Genomic DNA, 23987 nt, shown 5'->3' on the forward strand with positions numbered 1-23987 from the left:
TTCTCTCAACCCTTTCAAGTTCAGTTTTTTCTGAGCATGCTGCCGTGCTCAGTGGCTGTCACCCCTCCAGTTATGCGCGCCTTTAGGATAACATGATTGGTCCAAAGTATGCGGCTTATCAAAGCACGGATACCATTGGCCAGAGGGGCGGTACATACGGACTGGACCCGCCTCGTCCTGGACCGCACCCCGGCTGGCTACGTAACGTTACTGAGTGAAAATACTCGAACCAGTAAGCAGCCAGTGGAGGAGGGAGGGCAGAAGAAAAAAAAAAAAAAATACAGAAAGAGTGAGTGCACTAGAGAAAGAGAGGGAGGAAGCGAGAACTGTAGTTGAGCCTGAACTCTGCGGAGCTGCTGTCGACAGGAAAAGAAGTTTGACTCTCGGCGACGCTGACTGACCACCCGGTTGTTGTTAGCCACCCTCTGAAAGGCGTCCTGCACCCGAAAAGCAGGTAATATTTCGAAGCTTTTACCAATCTTGTCTTTTTGCCATGCTCTCTCTCTCTGTACCCTTTTAATAACTCATTCAATCTTGCCCGTCACTCCAGCAAGTGCATTGAACCAGGAAGCACGGTTGCTAAGTTCACCGCTGCAACTTCAGCAGCCTCGCAGGGTGGAGCGGGGGCTACGTAACACATTTTAAACCGAGTTTTCGTTTACTTTGCAGCACACGTTCCGAAAACTTGAATACATCTTACACGTGTGCTATGTGCGAGACGGAGGTGGTCTAGTAACGGTATTGTGGCAGTTGGCGATAAGCTAAAAAGCCCTAACGGTAGAGACAGGAAGTGATTCGCTTGAATGAGTTGCAGAAAAGGCCGGTGAAGAAAAGTTTGAGAGGGATGGAAAGGAAGGAAAAGTGAGTTCAGACTGGAACGGCTCTGTTTGGGACACCGAGAAGCGTGTGATTAACGTGTGGTTGGGTTGAACTTGTCGGTTTGTAGCGGTCATGAACAGACGCCGTGTGTGGCCACTAATATGTCGGGCTGGCGGCATGACGTCACTGGTTCACCGGTGGACCGGAAAAAAACGGCGCTGTGCTCTCCGACCAGCTCGACCTCGCGGAACCATGTCATCCGCATGTCTGTGCACTCCCTGCCTTCCTGTCTTTATTCTCCTGCTGATATCATACCGGGGTCCTTGAGGGGCCAACGAGGAATAGAGTTGACTGTGATTTAGTTCACATTACATAGTTTTTGTAGATGGGCCTCATTGTTGGAGCGTTATGGATATTTCAGAATTTCAATATTTATCTGTAATTGTAATATGGGATTTTATAAAAATGATGCATCATTCATTTATTTATTTACATAACTTGTATTTAACCATGAAGTCTCTTGAGGCACATTTTCTGTTTTTAAAAGAGACGTGGCCAAAATTACAACGCAGAGTAAATTAGAGTCACATACAAAGTTACATATAGCACAATATAGGACCTGAGAGAAATTGGAAATTCTTCATAAAACAAATTTTGGATGTGGCATTTGATTGCCTCATATGAAGGCATTGTTTCCAAATAAAGTTTGGCTCGTATGTAGCTCCAAGCCCAGAGTGCATAGTATGAAAGTACGGTTTTGATGAGCTCAGAACAGAATCTGGGGACCCATCGAAGATCTGATAACTGAAACAGGAGAAAGCCTTGCACAGAAATAAATGGGCATTAGTTGCATCAGTTGGCTTGATTTTATGCCCGAAGGATTCCTGAAATACACAGGAATGCCAGCTGAAAATGACCAGGTTTGTCTTCTAATTACAGTGCAGGACCACTGTGATGAAGAACAGCTAGGCAGCATAAGTTTTCCGTGGCTATTTTATGGGATATATATCAAGCAAGTTCAGACAGTTTTAGTTATATAGCCCAAAGTCTCAAATCACAAATTTGCCTCAGAGTTCCTCACAAGCTGTAAAACGGGACACCTTTTGAATCTTACACTCTTGATTCAGACCAATGGAGGGGAAAAGGGAAGAAACATCAAGAAGAGATCCTTCTTTCAGGATGGACAGATGTAAATTAAAACTAAAGTTGACAGAGTAGACTAAAGCAGCAATTTTTCAATTACCATATGGAGAAGGAGATTGATAATAGGTAAGTGGAAACATAAAAAGGAAATGTTGAGTTTAGTTAAGAGTTTCAGACCAAAGGTTTTTGAAGTGAAGAATATGGATCAGAAAGACTTGCACCAACTTCTAGGTAGAATAATATTGCCTTTTGATTATTGTAATATTATTCCCATGTTTCACTAGCCCCTATAAAAGTCAGTTCAGTTTGCAGCCAGTGCATGAACGATTCATTCATTTAGCTACATGTTAAAGCAACACACTTTCATTCCACAGGCCAATCTCACATGGAGGTTTTTACAGGCTCAGGCTTTCATCAGATCTATAAAGTGTCACATTCTCGTCACGCCTACCTACGCTGTGTCATTGTGCATCGATTTAATAATGTGCTCAATCAGTACAATTTGTTGTGATTGCTCTGTTCAATGGCACGCCATTGTGTTTAACGGTCTGGGAAGCAACCTGACTCAAATGCTTGCACACCCTACTGGTTTTGAGTATGGTAAGTTGTGAGGCTGAGTATTTGCAAAAAAAAGTTATGCATGAAGTCTACCTCAAGTCAGACCAGGCATCGAAGCCCTCCCATGTCTGTCGTTCCTTCACCTAAACCTGCTTCTTATTGTATGAAGTGTTAGTGGTCTCAGAGGGTGAGAGCAGCACCCCTTGTAGTAATCAGAACCACACACTTGTTTTCTGCTGATGTTTTCTGCCAAGAAGCTATTAAACCACAGTGTGAGCTTAGCTCATTAATAATTTGCTCAAGCATATAAATGATTGTGCAAATGATGGTTCATGCGGAAGTAATTGCAACAACTGAAAAACAGTTTTATGTGTGTGTCTAGTCAAATGTCGCTTGATTTACTGAAGTCATGTCGCGTGGTGATATTTCTCCGGATGATACACCTACACTCTTTCATAGAGCAGTCATAGTTTCATGTTGCTTGAGAATGACAGCACCTTACCTTAAAGGGTCACATTGGGTGACATCTAATATGTCATATCCTGTTGTTGCATTTGAGTCATGAATTAAGTTCTGGCAATGCATTGTGCAATAGCTTCTCTGGGGGCCAGTTCTTCTCACTTATTGCCAGTTTCGTTGCTGTTATTGAGCCCCCTGCAGAGATCGTTACATTCCATCATTCGTGTGTCAGCAATGTCCAATCTTGCAGCTCGGGGAGAGACGCGTACTGCGGGCTGGATAAACTTAACACACAGGAATCTTGACATGTGTACAGGGAGCTGATGTGCGAGGCTGTTCAAGCTTCTCAAAACAATACCGTCTGAGTGAATGTGCTCGTGGATGTTTAGATTTATTCGAAGGATGGTTGTCCTGGCTGAGCAGTTTAATTGCATCAGCCTTGCTATTTTGTCTCCTTTTTTATTTATTTATTTTTTGCAAATGAGAATGCAGCATTGGGAGGGCAGTGTGACACAGTTTGGCACACTGCAATCTTCTGGTATGAAGTCTGATGGTTCCTTTTAACAAAGTGTATTTCTAATCTTTTATCGTGTGCGCGTGACCTAAGTGCATTCATAGGTTAAACTCAGATTGTCAGGCTGAGAGAAGCATGATAAAACAGGCTGAAAAGTTTTAAACACTACTGTATTTTGAGCTAGAGCTGAAACAATTAGTCAAACAGTTAAAATAAAGAAGTAACTGGCTATTCTTATAATGGATTAATTATTGAACAAAATTGCTAAACATTCACAGACTCCAGGTTCTGGAGAAATTGGGGATATTTTTTATATTTGTGACATTTTATTAACTTTACAAGGATTATTTTAATAAAGACATTTAGAAGACTAATCAACAACGAAAAATGTCAGTAGATGCATCCTTAGCCTTGATTACAGTTGATGAAGAGGCCAATTGTTTTTTAATGACATTACATGTGTTTTCTAGTAATACTTTAGCCTAGTAAGGGATGTTGTTGTTTGGTAGTTGTCAGTAAAGTGTTGTGCATATCCTAGTTTCCTACACAGTCAGCCGAGATTAATTAATGTAGGCAGAACATTACAGTCAAATTCTCTATTAAACATGGCAGAGCTTGTCATGCCATTTCTCAGCATGTAGTTATAGTGTTGCTCAGTCAGCACTGGGTAAAATTCACCTTGGTTTTCAAAAATAGACATACTGTCTTTTATTTCAGTAAGATTGCGATGCAAACAGTATCAAACACAACAGACTTCAGCTTGCACACACACTATATGTGCTGTCTGGACATTGTGTCATATGTCTCCAATGGTAGCTCAGCTTTTTCAGATTTTTTTTCTTGAATGTCTCGTCTATTTTTGTTCTACCCAAACATATTTCTTATGGGTGACATGAACAGCATAATTAAGTTGCCTCGGTCAGAATAGTTGAACAGACTGGGCTCAGCAGTAGTGCTCTACTGTGGGTTTTCTGTTTCCTTTAACTTTATTTGTTAGATTTCCTCGTTGTCTTTCTCTCTGTTCCCAGTCCATTTTCTCCTTCATTTTCCCTCCCCCAACTCTTTTCCTGTGCTTGTGTTTTTTTTTGCCACCGCCCCATCCTCTCCTCATCCTCCCCCACACAGTATGCACCTGTAAGGTTTCAATTGAACCAAACAATACCAGGAAATGGTTGTGCTCTGACTTGGACTAGACTAGATTTCTGAGCTTGACAGACGAACCATGTGTTTTACGATGATTACAGGTGGCCCAGATAATACTGCTTTCTGTTTTGTGGCATAAATGATGAGGTAATGCTCAATCAATGGAGTGCCAGTTTAATGATTTTGGTAATCGAGAGCCCCTGGTTTTCCAATTCCCTAAACAACTTCCTTGTATAAAAGCATTTTTGAAGGGTTATTCTAGGTGACAGTCATTTTTGTGATTATTCAAAACATACACAATGCATTGTGAAGTAAAGCTCTGCAAATATTCAGACGCTGGGAGAAACTTCTTGATAACCCTAAAACAGAAAAGAGATCAGTGGTGATTGTGGTAAAGCACAGTTATATTACTGAACATGTCAGGAAATAGACTTTGTCCCTGGTTGGGTGTGTGCGTGTGAGCTGCACACCTGGTGTGGGACTGCATAAAGAAGTGGTTAGTACTCTGGAGATTGCGCAACTCATTCACCACAGACACTTCCAACTTCCTTTCTCACTGTTAACTTTGAAACATGCTGCTTAATTGACCTCTTCTATGTCCCATTGGACAATTTATTCTCATGGTGGATTGTAATGTCCAGGTTTGGCAAACTAGCATGTGGCTCTCAGGCCTATGAATGCATTCTTCCATGAGATAATTTTTTCAACGAGAGAGAGTTGTATTGTCTGTCTCAAAGGGAGTGCCCTAGGTAGAGATAACAAGTGATGCAGCTAAAGAGCCACGCGATGACCCAACAGGGTGAAGTAAGTACTGCAGAGTTGTCTGGTGATAGGATGAACGGTATGAGAACATAGGAGCATAAGTGAAGTAGTAAAAACTGGTTTTCTTGACTGGGTATGTCTGAAATAAAATACATAGTGTGCCAACGCAGCAATCCGCAGGGGGGAAAAAAAGTGTGATGACAAACTGAAATGTGTATCTTTACTCCCCTCTGCATTCTTTCACCCTCTGCTAACAGGCTTACGTAACCATCTATCTGTTTATCTGCAGGTCAATACTGTCGGAGTGTTTTAGTGAAAGGGCAAACTGGTGCAGTATCTGCTTTTGTCAAATAACCAGTCAGTTGTCCACTCGATAGTGTAATCAGATAGCTGTTTGATAAATGAGGAATCTGTTCTATGACCCTGAAAATAATGTGCTAATCAGAACACCCTATTTCCAAGTAATTGTCCTCCCCTGTTGTTTAACAGTGGGTCTCCCTTCTTAGGCCCATGGGACAAATGGTTAATATAGGTAAAACAGACATTATACAGAATGTTTAGGACAGTGACAACCAGGGGTATCTTACACCAGTGGGTATGTGGAAAGACGGTGAAATAGCTCAGGTAATTTGATAAAACAGAAATTATGGTGTGAGACAATATGTTCACATATTGAATCAGCTGTAACGCCTGAATACTGTTGTGACCTAGTTGAAGTAAAGTCTACACCCCTGACTCAATGGGATACATTAACATGCATGGTTTCCTGTCTTGCACATTGCAAATATTCTGAAGTCATACTGTAAACATTTGCACATTCCTGGTCAATGTTTTGCACAAAGCTGTACAGCTTTCATTTAATTAAGTCATATTGTGAATGTTTATTTTTCACATTTAATTGAACATTTTGTATTTCATATTTATGCTTCTTGACATGCAGATCTGGCTTTATCTATCTTTTCTACTTGCTATGTTATGCACTGATTAGAGTGATCAAAATTACGGTTATTAATATTATCTCAGTTAATTAAATGTACTGAAAAGTTCTGATATGCACACTGAAATCTTTTCACCTAGTTTGGTATTGAAAACCATAAATAGAATTTCCAGAACTACGAACATTGTTTGCATAAATATTAAATTAACAGCCAATACCTTAGTATATGCAATGACCCTATAGTGATAGTATAATTGCCATGAGCCCTACAATTGGCATAAATACAGAGGACTGCAGCGTTTCTCCTGTTAAAACCCTTTTACAACAAATTAATTTAAATATATTGGTTGGGTGACTAAACTATGCGATGTGTGATCATGTGCAATGGATGAATAGTCTGCAGGCACATGACTGAAATTGTCAGTGTTATCTACTCTTGTAAAAACACTACATGTTCAGTCTACAAGCTATAAGCAAGTTAGACTGACAATCACATTTTCTCCCAGTCTGAAGTCCACACATCATACAAGATTTTGTATGCAAATATTGCCCGCTTTCACAGCGTTTTCTTTGTTTTCCCCCAAAACTCCTATAAAAACCAAAATCATCCCCACACATAAAAATTTTAATGGTAATACTACCCTGGAATTTTACCTTGGCTTATCATTAAGCCGGTAACCTTTCAATCCCCAGAACCAACATAGCGAGGCAAATGTTTAGTATGTGACGGTAAACTTCATTCAAATTTTAGCAGGTTTAAACAGTGAGCTAAAAGTAATGGGTCAATGGTTAAAATAGATGTGAGATACATTTTTGATAGTTAGCTAAAAGTAATGGATAGTTGAAATGGCTAAAAAGCTAAATGTCCAACTTCTGCCACACCAAGAGGTCATAACTTGACAAAACAAACCGTAACTTGAATGTTTAACAGTATGAAAGTGGACATCTTTTAATCACATCAAAGTGAAATAATAGCCTGTTTTTAAAATTAGCTAAAATGAACACATTTTTAACATGCCTGCTGGTGTCAATTAAGGGGGTACATCAGGGCTGTGGCGGTACATCAGAAATTCACCTACACCAGTGGTTCCCAGCCTTTTTTGCTGCAAGGCCCCTGCTAGATTTGGTAAGACCTAGTAAGGGCCTCTTGTTGTAAATGGTAGATGGCATTGGCCAGCTTACAGTTGAAAGTGAAATTTGATCTTAGTTGGGGCAGGAATGTGAAAAGTAATGTGGAAAGTGATGTAGATCTGTCATGCAGTGCGGTTATTTTCCAGCAAGGGCTTAATTTACATTTCGGCCCACAGAGCCACTCAGCATGTGCTCAGGAAAACACCACCTTCCCTCCTCCTTGAAAGACTCGCACACAACAAGCTCCACAAATGGCAAAATAGTTTTCTCAGTTTGTCATTTCCTCTTTCCTCCCCTCTCTTCTCCTTGCCCCACCCTTCCCACTTTCAGAGGAGGAGGGCAGTGGAGAGGGCGCCGACGTGTGAGCCTTGAATGAATGAATTTTGACTGACTCACTACCTTTCCAGTCGCTGCCTGGCACCCGCTGTCACCTCCGTGAGAGCGAACCCAGTCACTAGATCACTGGACTGTGAGGAGGATGAGAGTGGGAAAGTCCAGACACAGGAGGGACTGACACTAGAACCAGAGAGTTGGGTATTTTTTGCAAAATGAGAATATAAACAGTTGAAGCCAAACAGATGAGGCTGACGACAGTACAAAAAGTTATCAACAGCACAAGGAGGACAGCTGAGGACGCGCAGATTTGGCTTGGCTTAAGCTAGCTGGGATGTTGAGGGGATGCAGTTGTTGGGAGTACAGTGTCATTGACTTTGCTGTCGTTGTGTTGATATTCCTGCCAACAGAGCAGTCAACACAGCACAGCTTGTTCATAGGTTCCCTTTAGCCGGGGCAGGAGGGTTTGACTGTAGATGGTCATGCTGTGGTAGTGTTTTTGACGTCTCCTGTGTTTTTGGGTTTTTTTTGTTTTTTTTAACGGTAACTCTGAAAGAGTCATTGAGGTGGAAAGGAATGAGAGGGAGTCTGACTGATGGATGGATTGCCTCAGTTTTAAAGACCAGGGTTGACCTGCTTTCTAAACGGGACAACCGGGGCTAAAAAGGACGCTCTGTATCTCTTTCCTTTTTCCCTTCCTCTTCTCGTTTTTCCTCCACCTCTTTCTTGAAGACTTGGCTACTTCCTCTTTGTAACCACATTCTGGTCTCTGTGATGAGGCCGGTTTCTAAAACTGGCTTCCATTCCCCTCCTTGTGTTGTTTATTTTATGGTCGCGCTTCCTCTTTCAAGTAGGCTGTTGCTATGGCAGGACACTGCTAACTCTGTTTTGGGGCATTTTTTAGAATATAATAATTTTTAATGACATCTCAGCAGGTTTCATACAGTTCAAGGATTATTTTTTTTTTTTTTACCAAGGGTTGGTTTCAGGATGACTATCTTGTACATACTGGTAATAATTGGTAATCCTTTTTATAAGGATCTATACCAACTAATCTCATTGTAAAGGGGCCTCAACTGAATAGATGGCGAATGCTGTCACAGCCAAGCAGTGTCGCAGAGTGACGAAGAATCGGGGAAACCTTGATTCTCACAGGATTATGCAGGATTTGGCAGGACGGTAGTAGTAACCTGAGCCATGAAACTCAAGTTGAGGGGATTGTTAATGCACACTGTTTTATCTTAAAGTCAACGTCCATGTCTTACAATAACTGTCTAAAATTGTCTGACTTTTTTTTTTAAATTCTTCCTTCTTTCCACTTTCAATATAGAACAGCGCTTGTCAAACTAGAATAGCTGTTGGGAGTAATTTTAGTCCTCATGGCACTCTCTGGAGACATAGTTTGAAGTGTGTCATTGAGTTATCTGTGGCAAGCATATGAGCCGGACTGAGGCAGACATCAACAGACTTGACTATAAATAATGTCCAAATTAAAGCTGAAATGCTTAGCTGATCATTAGAAAATCAATGAGCAACTATTTCGATTAAAATGTAAGTCAATTTTCATGTAAAAATACCAAACATTCCCTGATTTCAGCTTCTAAATTGAGATTTTGCTGATTTTCTTAGTTTTATGGGCTTTTTTTTTTTTCTTGTTCTGACTTTTTGTAGACTCTGATTAATCTAGAAAATGATTGGCAGATCAATTTATAATGAAAATCATTGTTAGTTGCAGCCCTAGTCCAAATGTGTCTGCAGCTCACAGTAATGGATAAATGACTAAAATAGATGTGAGAGATACATTTTTGAAAGAGTTAGCTAAAAGTAATGGATAGTTGAAATAGCTAAAAAGCTTAACGTCAAACTTCTGGCACACCAAGTGGTCATAACTTTACTAAACAAACCGTGATGTCCACTTATTAATTAATTAATTAATTAATTAATTAATTAATTAATTAATTAATTAATTAATGTTAATCACATAAGTGAAATATTTACCTGTTTAAAATGAGCTCAAATCAACACATTTGTAATATGCCTCCTGGTGTCCATTAAGGGGGTACATCTGAAATTCACCTACACCAGTGGTTCCCTGCCTATTTTGCAGCGATCTAGTAAGGTATGATCAGACTGTTTCTGTATTGAAACGTTAAATATCTGTAGTCTCTTGTGAATGGTCTTTCACAATACTGATTTTAATGACTTTGTAGGTCTTTTGTTTTTAAGAGCTAACTGCCATTTGACTGCAGCAACGCACAGCGTTTCTGTGTTCATTAGAAGTGCTTGAGATGTTTTTTAAATGGTGGCCAACACATATCCCTGGATCTTGGTTATAATGGCACGCTAAAGCAACACCAGAGCTTTGGGCGGGTTCAGCCTGTTCAATTTCACTTCTTGTTTCTGCCAAACAACAAAACTACAGGGATTATAATGAGTCATGGCTCAAATTCAACTCTGCACGGGGCAAACTCAGCCAAATATATTGGAGTGAGTTATAGTCTAGTGAATTTTAAAGGAGCATGGGAACATACTACGACGCATGCACAAAGGGACTGAGCGTGGTCTGGTCTATAACTATGTATGTGCTGTCAGTGTGAGGTGATACTGATCTCTCCTGAGTGATAAAACCCCTAAAGGCACACATGACCTGCTGATGTGATGGGAATAAGTGGAGGGCAAAACACAGGAAGGAAAGCCAGAGAATATGTCTGAGAGAGATGTAAGGGGGGAGTATAGAGGACAGAAATTTGTGGAATGCCTTTGCTCGCTGTCTCTCCCTGAGTGACTATGGGAGGAATGTGACCCTGAAAACACTGGATAAACAGGAGGAGGGGTGTTAGGATTCTGGAGAGGCAGAGGAGGGTGACTGAAAGGTGGGAGCGTGGAGCTAGCTGAGACGTATAGCTAGACTAATTTGCCCCACGTTCTGTTGCAGGATGGGGTCTGTACAGATGAGATGAGTTTGGAGTCGGGTTGAGCTGTGATGGACGTCAGCTGTAGCATAGCCTGACAGAGTGTTGATAGAGGATGGAGGGAGACATGGGGTCATGAGGAGAATGGCTCTCCCTCTGCTTTCTTTCTCACAGATCAGGGTTAATGTGCTGAAACACACGGAACGGACATGACACTGTTAAACGAAGCAACCTCTATGCTTCTTTCTTTACAAAGATTCTCAAGCGTCTTTGACCCTTTTCACTGCAGTTGAGGAATGCTGGGTTTTTTTTATTTTTTTTATTGCATTTTGAGAGCGCAAAGTTGACTGTATTTTGCAGTGATTTTTGAAGAACTACTATCAGAAGTAGAGCTAGACTGATGAATCGGACCAGGGTTATATAGTAGCCGATCCTCACAGATTCTGTTATATGTACAACAAGTTAATATGACGCCAGATAACAATAAATTGCTGCTTAGATATGCCAAACTAGGTTTGTGGTCATTTGAAAACGTTGTCATTATTACATAGTTTGTCTATCAGAGAGCACTGAAAGTTAGATTTTTCAACTGTAAAATATCTTGCTCAGTATGTAGGGAGTTAATAAGTCAATAAATTTAGGAGTTCTGGACAGACTGTTTGAGCTATGAAGTCTGAAAGAGTTTTATGGACATATGAAACACTTGCAGTTAATGTAGTATTTCAGACATGCCTTCAGACAAGACTGTGCTGAGGCAGACCTCTGCTGTGATTTTTGTCGGATTTGCATATGGCCAGCACAGAGGTGAAGTTGCATTGCGAGAGGCTAACAACCCTGTTGGTGCTGGGAAAACGTTGTCATGCTCCTGCTGTGTTGGAATGATAATTGAGATGGTAAAGTCTGGGGCCCCGATGTCAGTGAAAGGACATCATGTTCAGTTAATTTCCCAGAGTTTCTCTATGCTTGCTTTAGTTGGGCGGGTTGGCTCAAAGACAATGTCTTTGAATACTGGTAAAAGTTGTCTAGCCACTTTCTATATGGGTTACACCGCAGCACTCCTTGTCAACAAGATGATGTTGATGAGCTTTCAGAGATGTATTAAAGCAACAACAGCTTGTGCAGAGCTTGCATTTAAAGTCGACCATTTGTTTTGGTTCACTGCAGATTGTATGGGACGCTTGTATCTAGTTTGATAATTAACCTGAACACCTCAGTCTGCTTATTGCTACTTAACAACTAACTTCTATCTTGAGCCTGCAAAATATGTGGCTCATGTTGTACGACTTCTTCTCACCTGACTGCAATGAGTCATTAACTGGTCAAACACAAACTTCCACTGCTACTCGTTGATTGATAGTATCAATGTTAGGACTGGCGATAGGAATACCAACGCCATACCAAAGTCTTGAAAAGAGAAGAACGTAAATAGAGTTGATTGACTATAGAGAAGGGAGTGACCAAGACAAGGAAAACTTGAACTTTAATTGTTTCAATCCTAAATCAGAAGAATAACTAAGTAACACTTGACAGATCATCACTACTTTAAGAAAGCTAGAAACGGGAAATTACAAACACATGATGACTCTTTGGTGCTCACATACAAAAACATTTTCTCAAACAAAACCTGCTTGTTACACTCTAATCTTTACAGTTCATCTGAAGCAGAATGCAAACAAGAATCTACAAAAGGGACTTTTGTTTCCTGATTTTGGTTTTAGTCCCTGGAACAATTTGGTTGGTAAAGGTCATGCAGAGGTTTACTGTATTCCACCAAGATCAACCACGGTCAACTCACCCCCACCCCAACACATACGAACGACAACCCGCTCCCTCACAGGTGACCCACCAGCAAATGCACACTGGAGGCCAAAATGGAGGCACCTCTGCTTGGAGGTGAACTTAAATCAGTGATCCTGGGCAAATGTTTCTCCTGTCACCCAGATGGTCCAGCAGCTGGAAATTTGATCAAGTATTCCCAGCAGTTAGCCAAGAAGTAATACAGAGCCTTGTTTGACATGGTTGTGTTTTATGTCGACCCAGCTTAACTTCAGCAGACATCTTCCTGTTGTACGTTCATCCACTGGTGACCTTTGCATTCCTCAGAGATTGCATGTGAAGATATGGATGATAAACGAAACCTTTTTTACGCAACCACCCTGCCTTTTTCCTGCCAGATAGTATTGAAGAAGTGTAGCTGTTGAGATTTATAATTTGAATTTAGCGATGGATAAAAAACAATTTAAATGATCATTTGGATTAATCTGTTTATATTTTTTGTTCGATGTCTGGGTTTCTGACCTGTCAATGATTTCCCATATTTCCCAGCACTAACCACATCGTCTTCATCTCCCCCTCTGAAACAGCTACGATGTCAGCCGCGGACAAGTTCCTGTACGTGGACCGTAATATGGTCAACAACCCGCTAGCACAGGCTGACTGGGCCACCAAGAAGCTGGTATGGGTGCCCTCAGAGCGCCTGGGCTTCGAGGCCGGCTCTGTGAAGGAGGAGCGCGGCGACGAGTGTGTGGTCGAGCTGGCAGACTCTGGGAAGAAGATCCGGGTTAACAAGGATGACATCCAGAAGATGAACCCACCCAAATTCAGCAAGGTGGAGGACATGGCCGAGCTCACCTGCCTGAACGAGGCCTCGGTGCTGCACAACCTAAAGGAGAGATACTACTCTGGTCTCATATATGTGAGTATGATGTCATTTAAAATGCCTTGAACAAAGCAGTGATCCATACATGAGTCTAAACATGGTTTTTTTCCGGTTTGAGTCCTGTGTGAGTCTTAATTACAATTAAAATGTTGGATTTTTAAAAATAAAATGTTGGCACTATTTTCCTGATGTGCTTGTCTACCAAACAGTTTTCATGGTAACTTGGTCCCACTGGCTTTGTTTAAAGCGTTTTCCTTTATAATTGTTATGGAATCTCTACTGGCTTTAAGAAAACAATGTGACATGACCAGTTTCCAAACCAATTTATCTTCCTGCCCAACCTCCCAATTATCTCATTAAGCCCCATTGTTTAAGACAACCCATTGTATGTAAATTATCACTGCAAAAAGAGTGTGCAATGTATTACCATAGTCATGGTATACAAGCATCCTTTTCCTACACTCTCGTCACGTCTGTCTCTCTATTCCCTCTAGTACCATCTTGTTTGCTCGCTTCCTTCTCCCTGTGTGTAGAGTTATCTTGTAAACAGGAAGCCGCAGAGAACAATGCAGTCGGGAGCATGGGAGATGTGAAGAAAGCGTTGGGGAAGAAAGGATTGGCTTTAGAGTCGAGCTTTTGCAGAGATGGACATGGAATGTAAATTGTCTTGTAACAGCTATTACTGCCCTGTAATGTTATTTATCCCCATGTGCTGGGCTGGGAGTGATTTGCTCTCTGACTCTGGTATGACCCGGTCATATCAACACAGTCTGTTGTCCCCTCCCTCGCTCTCTCCAGAGATCCAGGCCATGGTTGGTTAGAGTGGCTCCAGGCTCTGTAGTCTTTAGACTCTCAGGGGAAAGCGGGTGTACAACAGAGGGGGGGGGGGCTTCTTCTTCTTCTAAAATCTCTTCTTCTTCTTCAGCACAGGAATGCAGCAAATAGGGGGGAAAAAAATCTGAAGTTATGGTGGGAGGAGAAATGAGATGCACAAAATAAGATTTAGTGGAGTTTATAGAAAGGAATGAGGAGGAGTCTTAATGTTGGCCTCATAGCAGAAAAGATCATTCTACCATGTAGATCTCAGATATGACTTGGCTAACCTGTCAAGTAGCTGTAGTTATGCAGTGCCAAGGTCAGTCATCAGTTTAAACTTGCTGTAGGGTGGGGTTGAGATCATATAATATAAAAGGCTAACAAATCAGAGCTATGTGAAACATGATGTTGATGGGGGATGGGAAGGATTAATTATTGAATCAGTGCAACTTCGATTTTATAGAGAAGCACATTTTGGGGGATGTATTTGTACTTTCACATTAACATATGAACAAGTATCCCAGTCCATGATCCTGATTCTGCTCTGCACACATTAAATGGAGACATGCAAATCTCCTTTATGGTATTTTCACATTTGATGTGGCCTACAATCATTGTATCTATCCCAATTAACACAAAAACCCTCCTTCTCCACTGCAGACATACTCTGGTCTCTTCTGTGTTGTCATAAACCCCTACAAGAACCTGCCCATCTACTCAGAGGAGATTGTTGACATGTACAAGGGCAAGAAGAGGCATGAAATGCCGCCTCATATCTACGCCATCACTGACACAGCTTACAGAAGCATGATGCAGGGTAAGTCACAGTCTACGCTGTAAAACTGATAGCTAAGTATGAATGAATATAAATAAAGTGAAATTTTAGTCTGCTGGCCTTTTGGCTTTGATTCAAACTTATTATTTTATCATTCCTAAACTTGTAAGATTTCATTGTCAATGAAGCTTCTTTGTTCTGAGTGGTACCACACAAAGCTATAAACTGCAAGGCTCCTAAGAGACAAGGTTGTACACATACATACTGTAATATTGGTGTATTTGTATCCGTACCCTCTAAAACATTTAATGAGGTGCATGAGAGCAGCTTGTCTATAAGGAGTTTGGGCCTTCAAATGGAAGACGGTGGAAAGGAATTTCTACAGAATATTTCATTTGATGCATGCGGACTCTTTTATATGATTTAGCTGACCACACTGGCCAGAAAATACCAGATGCTCTCAATTCTAGCTAAGAATGGTTGAATTTAAAAGTTAAAAAAGAATTATATGTGCGTCCTGTAGTGCTCGTTGTCACATTTTTGGAAGGATATACAGGTGATGTTAGATTTTATTATGCTCATGATCTCTGTTGGTTCTTGAGACGGATACAGCTCTTAACTAATTTTAGACTATAGCTTACAGTGAATTTTACAGTGTTTTGTGACATGAACCTACAGTTCATGAATATTACAAGCACCTAATTGGCATTTCCTGCATGGTATTGCAATGTGATTCTTTAGTTCACCTCCTGTATGTACTCTTAACGTGCTGAGCTATGTTATCTGTCATGCACACCACACAAACAACTCCCCTCTGCCCCATTGTTGCTCTTTTGCTCCATGTTTGCCTCCAGAAAAGTATTCAGACCCCATTATGGGAGGCACAGGGTAATTAGCCAGTTTGTCAGAAACCCGGCAGCACCTCTTTCCAGTCACAAGAAGCCGGATATGGATTTCCTGTCTGTGGTCAATGTACTTCCGGTTGTACAGACAAAAACTGCATGCACTGTGGCGATAACATATGCTCACTTAGAGTATGCATCATTATTCTGCATAATAAACATTTACACATCTTTTTTGCAGATCGTGAAGACCAGTCCATTCTTTGCACGTGAGTACACATAGACATCACTTATTAAACAAGCAATACTTAAAGTGGTGTATTAACACTATATTTATTCTTTTATCAACTCTAAACTTTCTCTTTTGTCAACTCTGTGTTTTTAGACCACCCTTTTCTAAATTCTTTGACTATGTATTTTTTTTCTTTTTATCTCAGAGGAGAGTCTGGTGCCGGTAAGACGGAGAACACCAAGAAAGTCATCCAGTATCTGGCTCATGTGGCCTCCTCCCACAAGACCAAGAAAGATCAGGTCAGTCCTGCCTCTCTCTCGTCCACACAGTTCATCCTTCAACCCTTCCTCCCATTACTCTTTTACACCCTCAGTCATTTTATCTTTCCCTATGTGTTTTTTTTTGTTTTTTTTCTCCATTTGATTCATTTTCAAATGAGGCACAATCCCCAATTCCTCTGGTGCTTTTGTCTTACCAGAACAACATCTCTTAACACGCTTGATCAACCACGTACATGCTTGTTAATCTGTCATCACACTGTTGAAGCAGCTGATTTTATAGTAGGCAGAAGTTCTTCTGTCGCACAGTTGCTGCTGAGAAGCGTTGCTATCGAAGACAAAAGGGGCGGCAGTCACGAGAATACCCCTGGAGGCTCAGAAAAAACAAAACTACAGATTGAAAGACTTCTGGTGCTCTGACATGTTACATAAACCTGCTCCTACTATTATCAGCGATATGATCGATGCGACATAGCGGGGTTTGATGAAATCCACATCTATCGTCCCTTTTTTTTGAGGTTGTTGTATTTCTCTCTTCCCATCAACAGAACAGCTCGGTCCTGTCACATGTGAGTTGAATCCCTCCCTCCATTCACTCTTCCTCCCCACCTGCTTCTGTCATCACCTTCCTCCTCCACTCCAACCCCTCATCCTCCCCTTTCCTCTCGCTGGAGCAGCACAATTTGTGGGAGTCACTTTGTATTGAGGGCAGAGGTGACGTGTCCTGCCAGCCAATAGGAAGTGAGGAGGAAGTTTGTTTGCAGATCAGTGGCAGCCGTATGTGTTCCTGTGAAAAATTCAGCCAGACAATAGTAGGATAAGGGGGGGGGGGTCTTTCCTTAAAAAAACAGCAATTTTTTATCTGAAAGATGTATTTATACATTTGTCTGGTTGAATTTTTCATCATTTATATTGCTACTCTGTGCGTGCACCTGAGTCCAACGTTTGACTGTGCTTTTCTCTTTTGGCATAAAAATTGTTGGTGTGTGTGTGTGTGTGTGTGTGTTCTACAATTTCTAGCATCATATTTAATACACTTTGGACAGACGCACTGCTATCTCATTTAGCGTACGTACACTTAACATACACCTAAGGGATTGGTTATCAATCCAGGGCTATATCACTTTAAAAGCTTGATAAATGACACAAAGATGGCTTACAGACTTGACATTTGTACAATGGAGTGTCATTGCTTTGAATTCTTATGCCTTCTTTAATTTCTACACGTAATATGTGCTTTACATATGAATCAGTGCATCGATAGCTTTTGGAATTTAGCTGATGCCATTCCATGTTTTTGCTGGATGGATATGAGTGATCATCAGCAAAATGGTTGAAAAACGCCTTGTGTGAAAAGCCAGGTAGCTGTGGCAAGACCTTGCTTGGAAAGCGCAAATACTTAACAAACTTTTTGGGAGGAAATAAATGGGTAAAAACAGGCAACTTCTTCAGATGCAGAAACTTCACTGAAAGTACAGCTTGTAGGAAGACGTTTAAAATTCTGTTGAAGCTGAAAGGATTGTTTGTGCTCTGGCTAACAGGTGATGGGTTGCTGATGAGGGTCACTGGGTGTTCGCAGATTTGGGCACTAACATGACGAGATGTGTGTGGGGGGGAAATGCTTGGGTGCGATGTGTGTTTGTTTTTTGCTGGTGTGTGTGTATGGCGTCCCTCCTTATCACCTTTTTTGTTTAAATGTTTTGTACATTCCATTTTCTCTCTTCTATTCAGAAGTAAGTATGTCATTGGTAAATTAACACATACCACTATATTAATAAATTTAATTAAATTGAATCAACTTGTCAGTTTCTTAAAATGAAGTAACATTGAAGTAAATAAATAGCAAATCATACATTATACATGAGTAATAAGGTCTTGTTAGATCTGAATCCATAGCAGAGAACTGACCTGATTTATTTGTGGTATGGGTGGAAATAGTTTACTTTATATGTTGTATTGCTGTTCTCTTAATTTCCACCAGGGGGAGCTGGAGAAGCAACTGCTGCAGGCCAACCCCATCCTAGAAGCCTTTGGAAATGCCAAAACAGTCAAAAATGACAACTCTTCCCGATTCGTAAGACAGTGCTACATCCTGTGATTCAGACTGCTTATTTAACCACCTGTTTTCCAACTGGACTGTTCTTAAATGTTTTTTTTTTTTTTCCCTCCTCCCAGGGAAAATTCATCAGGATCAACTTTGATGTCAATGGTTACATTGTCGGTGCCAATATTGAAACTTGTATCCTTCATACTGTCATGGCTTCTCTTTTAGTTTTGAAGATATCACAGTGCTTGTTGTTAGCATTGTGTTTAATGGAAAGTGTCTCACTACAATACACAAACTGATTTGGAAATGTTAGTATCAGAAAACTTGTCCTTGACAGATTTACCGCTAGACTTGTTGGAGAAATCCCGTGCCATTCGCCAGGCCAAAGATGAGAGGACCTTTCATATCTTCTACTACCTGCTCACAGGAGCCGGAGATAAATTGCGCAGTAAGCAATTTATTACATATCTTTAAAGACAGTGAGGATTTCTCAAGGATTTGCAGAGTAGTAATTTGTGTTTTTATCTGAAGGGAACAGACAAAGGTCCTTCCTGTAAAGCTTTTTAACTTCTTATTTGCCATTTTTCTCACTCCTACCATCCTTTTCCCTCAGATGAACTCCTGCTTGAAAATTACAACAACTACCGTTTCCTTTCCAACGGGAATGTTACAATTCCTGGGCAGCAGGACAAGGACCTGTTTACAGAGACCTTGGAGGCCATGAAGATCATGGGTATCCCAGAGGATGAGCAGATAGGTAAGGAAAATTACACTGAAACAACTTATTTTATTCTTTGAATTAGACTTTACTTACTAGTGCCAGTGCAACATAAAACCATCGTTCTTTGTTCTTTTTGCACAGGCATGTTGAAGGTGGTGGCCTCAGTACTGCAGCTTGGGAACATGACCTTCAAGAAGGAGCGCCACACAGACCAGGCCTCGATGCCGGACAACACCGGTAAGTAATCTAAAATGGTTGGCTATGTCCTGCTGCAAAACTTTCATCTTGTAGAGTTGTCTGCACCAAGAACCTTAACAAGCTACTCACGGTCTTCTTCCCGTTTCCTCTGCAACAGCTGCCCAGAAGGTGAGCCACCTCATGGGCATGAATGTCACAGACTTCACCAGGGCCATCCTGTCACCAAGGATCAAGGTGGGCAGAGACTACGTCCAGAAGGCCCAGACCCAGGAGCAAGCAGAGTTTGCTGTGGAGGCCCTGGCCAAGGCCACATATGAGAGGATGTTCCGCTGGCTTGTCATGAGGATCAACAAAGCCCTGGACAAGACCAAGAGACAGGGAGCCTCCTTCATTGGCATCCTAGATATCGCTGGCTTTGAGATCTTTGAGGTGAATGACATACAGTGCATGACTTGACAGTGTAGACTATATAGTATAAATTATCTGTATGTACAAATATATGAATTAAAAATGTACATCCATGTTTTTAAATTTTGCTGCTTATCAACTGTGTTAAGCTTTTTTTCTTCTGTGTCCCCCAGCTGAACTCATTTGAGCAGATGTGTATCAACTACACCAATGAGAAGCTGCAGCAGCTCTTCAACCACACCATGTTCATCCTGGAGCAGGAGGAGTACCAGAGGGAGGGCATCGAGTGGAGCTTCATCGACTTCGGCCTGGACCTGCAGCCCTGCATCGACCTCATTGAGAAACCTGTGAGTTAGGAAAATCTTACTTGGCCAAACATTAAGTCTGTTTATTTCTAATTACATGTCTTTTTTTTTTGTACCCCTTCAGTGCTTCAGGGCCTTTCTATTTCATGCAGTAACATCTGCCCTCTCTTATGTGCACAGGCCAGTCCCCCTGGTATCCTCGCTCTGCTTGATGAGGAGTGCTGGTTTCCCAAAGCCACTGACAAGAGCTTTGTGGAAAAGGTTCTCCAGGAGCAGGGCACTCACCCCAAGTTCTTTAAGCCCAAGAAACTGAAGGATGAAGCAGACTTCTCCATCATCCATTATGCTGGCAAGGTAAACATGCAGACTTCATTACGATCCGTTCTCATTAAATCTTATTTGACATGTACTTGCTTTTTCTACCATGAATTTGTCCAGCTCTCAAACCTTTTTGTTATGTCCTCAAGGTATGTGAGTCTAGAAAATAACTCCTGCCTAACGTTGCTCCTCAGGTGGACTACAAGGCAGATGAGTGGCTGATGAAGAACATGGACCCCTTGAATGACAACGTGGCTACACTGCTCAACCAGTCCACTGACAAGTTTGTCTCTGAGCTCTGGAGGGACGGTGAGTTGAGGCAGATGTTAACTTGTCGTGGTAGCCCAGGATCCACTGCGTCTCTGGGGACAGTGCTTGTTGTAGGAATACATTTCAATTTGACTTTCTATTCCTGTTTTACATTTCATAGTGCTTTCTTTCTCTTCTATTGTCTGGTGTGTGGACCTTTGTTTTTACCTTTTCAAATCCTACTTGTTTCCATCCATTTCTTCCTCTGTATGGCCCAATTTTGTCTGTCATTTGTTTCCTTTTACTGGGTCTCAGAGGTACAGAATTGTCAGAGAGCCTATTTTTATCAGCGTTTTCCTATTCTACACTCAGACTCAGGTGACAACGAGGTTTCTTTTTCATGTATTTAGTCTTTCCCTCTTTCTCCTGCTGTCTGTTTAAACATGCTTATTTCCACCATGACTCTCCCCCTGCTGTCCATCCCATTTCTCCAAACTTGTGTTTTTGGGCCTAAACATTCAAGAGGTTAAGATTTTATGAGTTGTTTCTGTGTCTTTTAACAAGGTGAGGTGTGCAGTAACAAAACCTTCTGGTCTTCTTTACCACTTGATGCTGTCATTGAACTTTCCTTTTCTCCCTCTGTGAAATAGTGTTGTTTGGGGACTCCTGGTGTTGGTCATGGGTACTGCAGCGATGGGTATATACTGCATGGGTTTGGTTTGGTTTTTTTAATCACCACATAAATACATGCCCACTGCAACCAGCAAAGTTTGTCACCTTCCTGACACACAGACACATATTTAATTGAACCATCACACACATTTTCTACTTGGAGAACTACAACCGGGCAGTTTACAACAGTTGACCAGCCCCTTCCACTCACTGCACTGAATTCCCCCCACCCCCCCATTATGGTGTGTAATCTCTCCATGCTTCACTGGCTTTTCGTGAGTCCACTCTGTCATCCTACTCCTGTTACCCGTTTCCCTCCGCATTCACTCAGTGTTTGTGTGGTGTTTCACTGGTCCTGGCATTATGAACTGCCTCTACTCTCTCCTGGTGTATGTTTACCAAGAGGAAGTGGAGAGACAATAGTCATATTCATTCTTTCTTGTGACATGCATTTGGTTTGAGTTTGCCTGGTTAAATATTCAAATTATTTAAAGAAAACCCACTGGCTTCTTACATGATGTCTCTCTATTGTTTCCTCTTTTAGTGGACCGCATTGTGGGCCTGGATAAGGTGTCTGGCATGTCTGAGATGCCCGGTGCCTTTAAGACTCGCAAGGGCATGTTCCGCACAGTGGGCCAGCTGTACAAAGAGCAGCTGTCCAAGCTCATGGCCACTTTGAGGAACACAAACCCCAACTTTGTTCGATGCATCATTCCCAACCACGAGAAAAAGGTATCAGAGAAATGCCGGCCTCTATTGGGGAATTTCAACCACAAGAACTTTCCCATAGGACAAAGAACCTTTTGAGGAACTGAGCTGCGTTGTGATTGAAGGAACCAGGGACTAAATTTAATTCATGTATAATGGTTTCAAATGTAAAGTAAATAAATTGTTACAGTAACATTAGTGCTTTTACAGTAACAGTAGGGGCAGAGTTTTCCAAAAAGAAGGCCTTAAAAGTATTAAATTTCATTACTAAAGTATGAAATTTCGTTTACCAAGGTCTTAAATTGGTTCTTGTCCTTTCGTAGGATTTAATTAATGCCGTAATGTCATAAATAAACACTTGTGTGTGTGACTTTATAATTTACTCCGTTTGGTGTGACTCTGTTATACTGCAGTACAGGTAACGTTACTGTTTACGTCCGTGTTTAGCTTTACACTCTGGACTGTGAAATGTTCGGTGCACAAGCTCTGGCATCCAAGCTCTGGGCGAATCAGTTAGGAAAGAAAACAAAACGACTCTAGCTTGTCGCCTGAGAATGGGAAAGTGTCTGAAATTCAGAAAGCCAGAGACACGGACAAATGGCGGTTGAGGCCGAGGACAGTGGCGCTCACACTATGGCGAGCACTAATGAAAGAGCGGAGCTGGAAGACCCGCTGCAGGTTCCTTGTCGGTGAAAGTTGCAACAGAGAGACCGTTGTGTATGAGGACCGTGTCTCTGTGTCAGTGTGGTGCCGCTGTTGTAGTGTAACGTTATGTGAATGGAAACATCCGACATGCTAACGCACATTAAACTTGGATCACCCAGATGCGCAGATCACCGGGACGAGGAAAAAGCAAACCGTAGCCCAACTTCTTATCCCTGCTGCTTTCAAGCCAATACTATATAAAACTACATTTCAAATAGCCTTAAGATGGAAAAACCAAACAGGATGAATAATCACATTAAATTACATTACCTTACCTAGCCAAGGTGTAACTAATTGTAACAACTCATACTGCACAATTTGTTTGTATTTTTGATTTCACCCCTTAAGAGTGCACAAATATTGGATTCATTTCATAGGTGTAATTCACGCTGGGGATACTGGGGACATGTTCTGAAAAATGGCTTGAAACAAATGTTAAAAAAAAAAATACTTGAAAGGTTTATTTGCACAAAAAGAGAACATGCAATTCCATTAAAATATAGAATAAACAAATGTGCATTGTCTAAAAAAATTTCTTAAGCTAAAAAAAACAAGCTGCTGAGTACTGCATTATAATTGTCATCTGAATCACTTTCTATAAATAAAGACAATCCTACCATAAATTGGTGCAGAAAATTTCTCCAGAATGCAGGAAATTAAGTGTTTAGTGCTCAAAATTTTCTAGTGGACCCCCCATTTATATATTTCAGCTTTGAATATTTAATCAAAATAGTGTTAAAATATCATCATATCTTGTTCTCGTGAACCCAATATTGCATGTGAGCTAAGTGTATCGTCACACCCAAATTGCCTCTGGTGGCTGTTCCGCCAGTGTATGAATGTGTGTGAATGTTAGTTTCTGTTTGAGCACTTAGGCTCAATGAATGTGTGTGAATGGTGAATGCAGATGTAGTGTAAAAGCGCTTCGAGTGGTCCAAGACTAGAAAGGCGCTATACAAGTACAGAGCATTTACATTTGCAAGCTAAAGAGAGAATTGGAGTGGGAGTGAAGGAGAGAAATAAAACTTAGTTTGTTAGTTTCATAGCAGTTATATTCAAAACCAGAAATGGCATCAAACACTCAGCACTCTGGTTCCATAGTTCCTTTCAAAATGTGCAATGAGCTGTCTGTCTTTCTGTTTTGCAACAGTACTGATCAGCAAATATTCCTCTTTCTCAGGCTGGTAAACTTGACCCTCACCTGGTTCTGGACCAGCTGAGGTGCAATGGTGTGCTGGAGGGGATCCGTATTTGCAGACAGGGCTTCCCCAACCGCATCGTTTTCCAGGAGTTTAGACAGAGGTAACAGAGTAATAACACTGTTCACTTTAAGTCTTGTAGGA

The 23987-nt window shown here is 41.2% G+C and overlaps 1 protein-coding gene across 2 annotated transcripts in view; it reads left to right on the forward strand.

Moving 5' to 3' along the window:
- The first annotated feature begins 233 nt into the window (after positions 1-233).
- Positions 234-23987, forward strand: part of LOC119883289 (myosin-9-like) — a 34444-nt gene continuing 10690 nt past the window's right edge. The window contains exons 1-17 of one of the 2 annotated variants that reach the window (XM_038693869.1): positions 234-454; positions 13075-13406; positions 14847-15003; positions 16045-16072; positions 16241-16334; positions 16862-16882; positions 18295-18387; positions 18489-18552; positions 18710-18808; positions 18974-19117; positions 19223-19318; positions 19437-19708; positions 19861-20034; positions 20173-20346; positions 20505-20619; positions 21776-21963; positions 23825-23946. In XM_038693869.1, coding sequence (XP_038549797.1) covers positions 13080-13406; positions 14847-15003; positions 16045-16072; positions 16241-16334; positions 16862-16882; positions 18295-18387; positions 18489-18552; positions 18710-18808; positions 18974-19117; positions 19223-19318; positions 19437-19708; positions 19861-20034; positions 20173-20346; positions 20505-20619; positions 21776-21963; positions 23825-23946 — 2168 coding nt within the window. In that variant the 5' untranslated portion in view covers positions 234-454; positions 13075-13079. The remainder of the gene's footprint in view (positions 455-13074; positions 13407-14846; positions 15004-16044; positions 16073-16240; positions 16335-16861; positions 16883-18294; positions 18388-18488; positions 18553-18709; positions 18809-18973; positions 19118-19222; positions 19319-19436; positions 19709-19860; positions 20035-20172; positions 20347-20504; positions 20620-21775; positions 21964-23824; positions 23947-23987) is intronic. The other variant, XM_038693878.1, reaches the window with a different exon arrangement.

Source organism: Micropterus salmoides, unplaced genomic scaffold, assembly GCF_014851395.1.
Source record: "Micropterus salmoides isolate LMB-PRFRI ecotype aquatic unplaced genomic scaffold, ASM1485139v1 Ms_hic_scaffold_10, whole genome shotgun sequence".
In the NCBI taxonomy this organism is placed as follows: domain Eukaryota; kingdom Metazoa; phylum Chordata; class Actinopteri; order Centrarchiformes; family Centrarchidae; genus Micropterus; species Micropterus salmoides.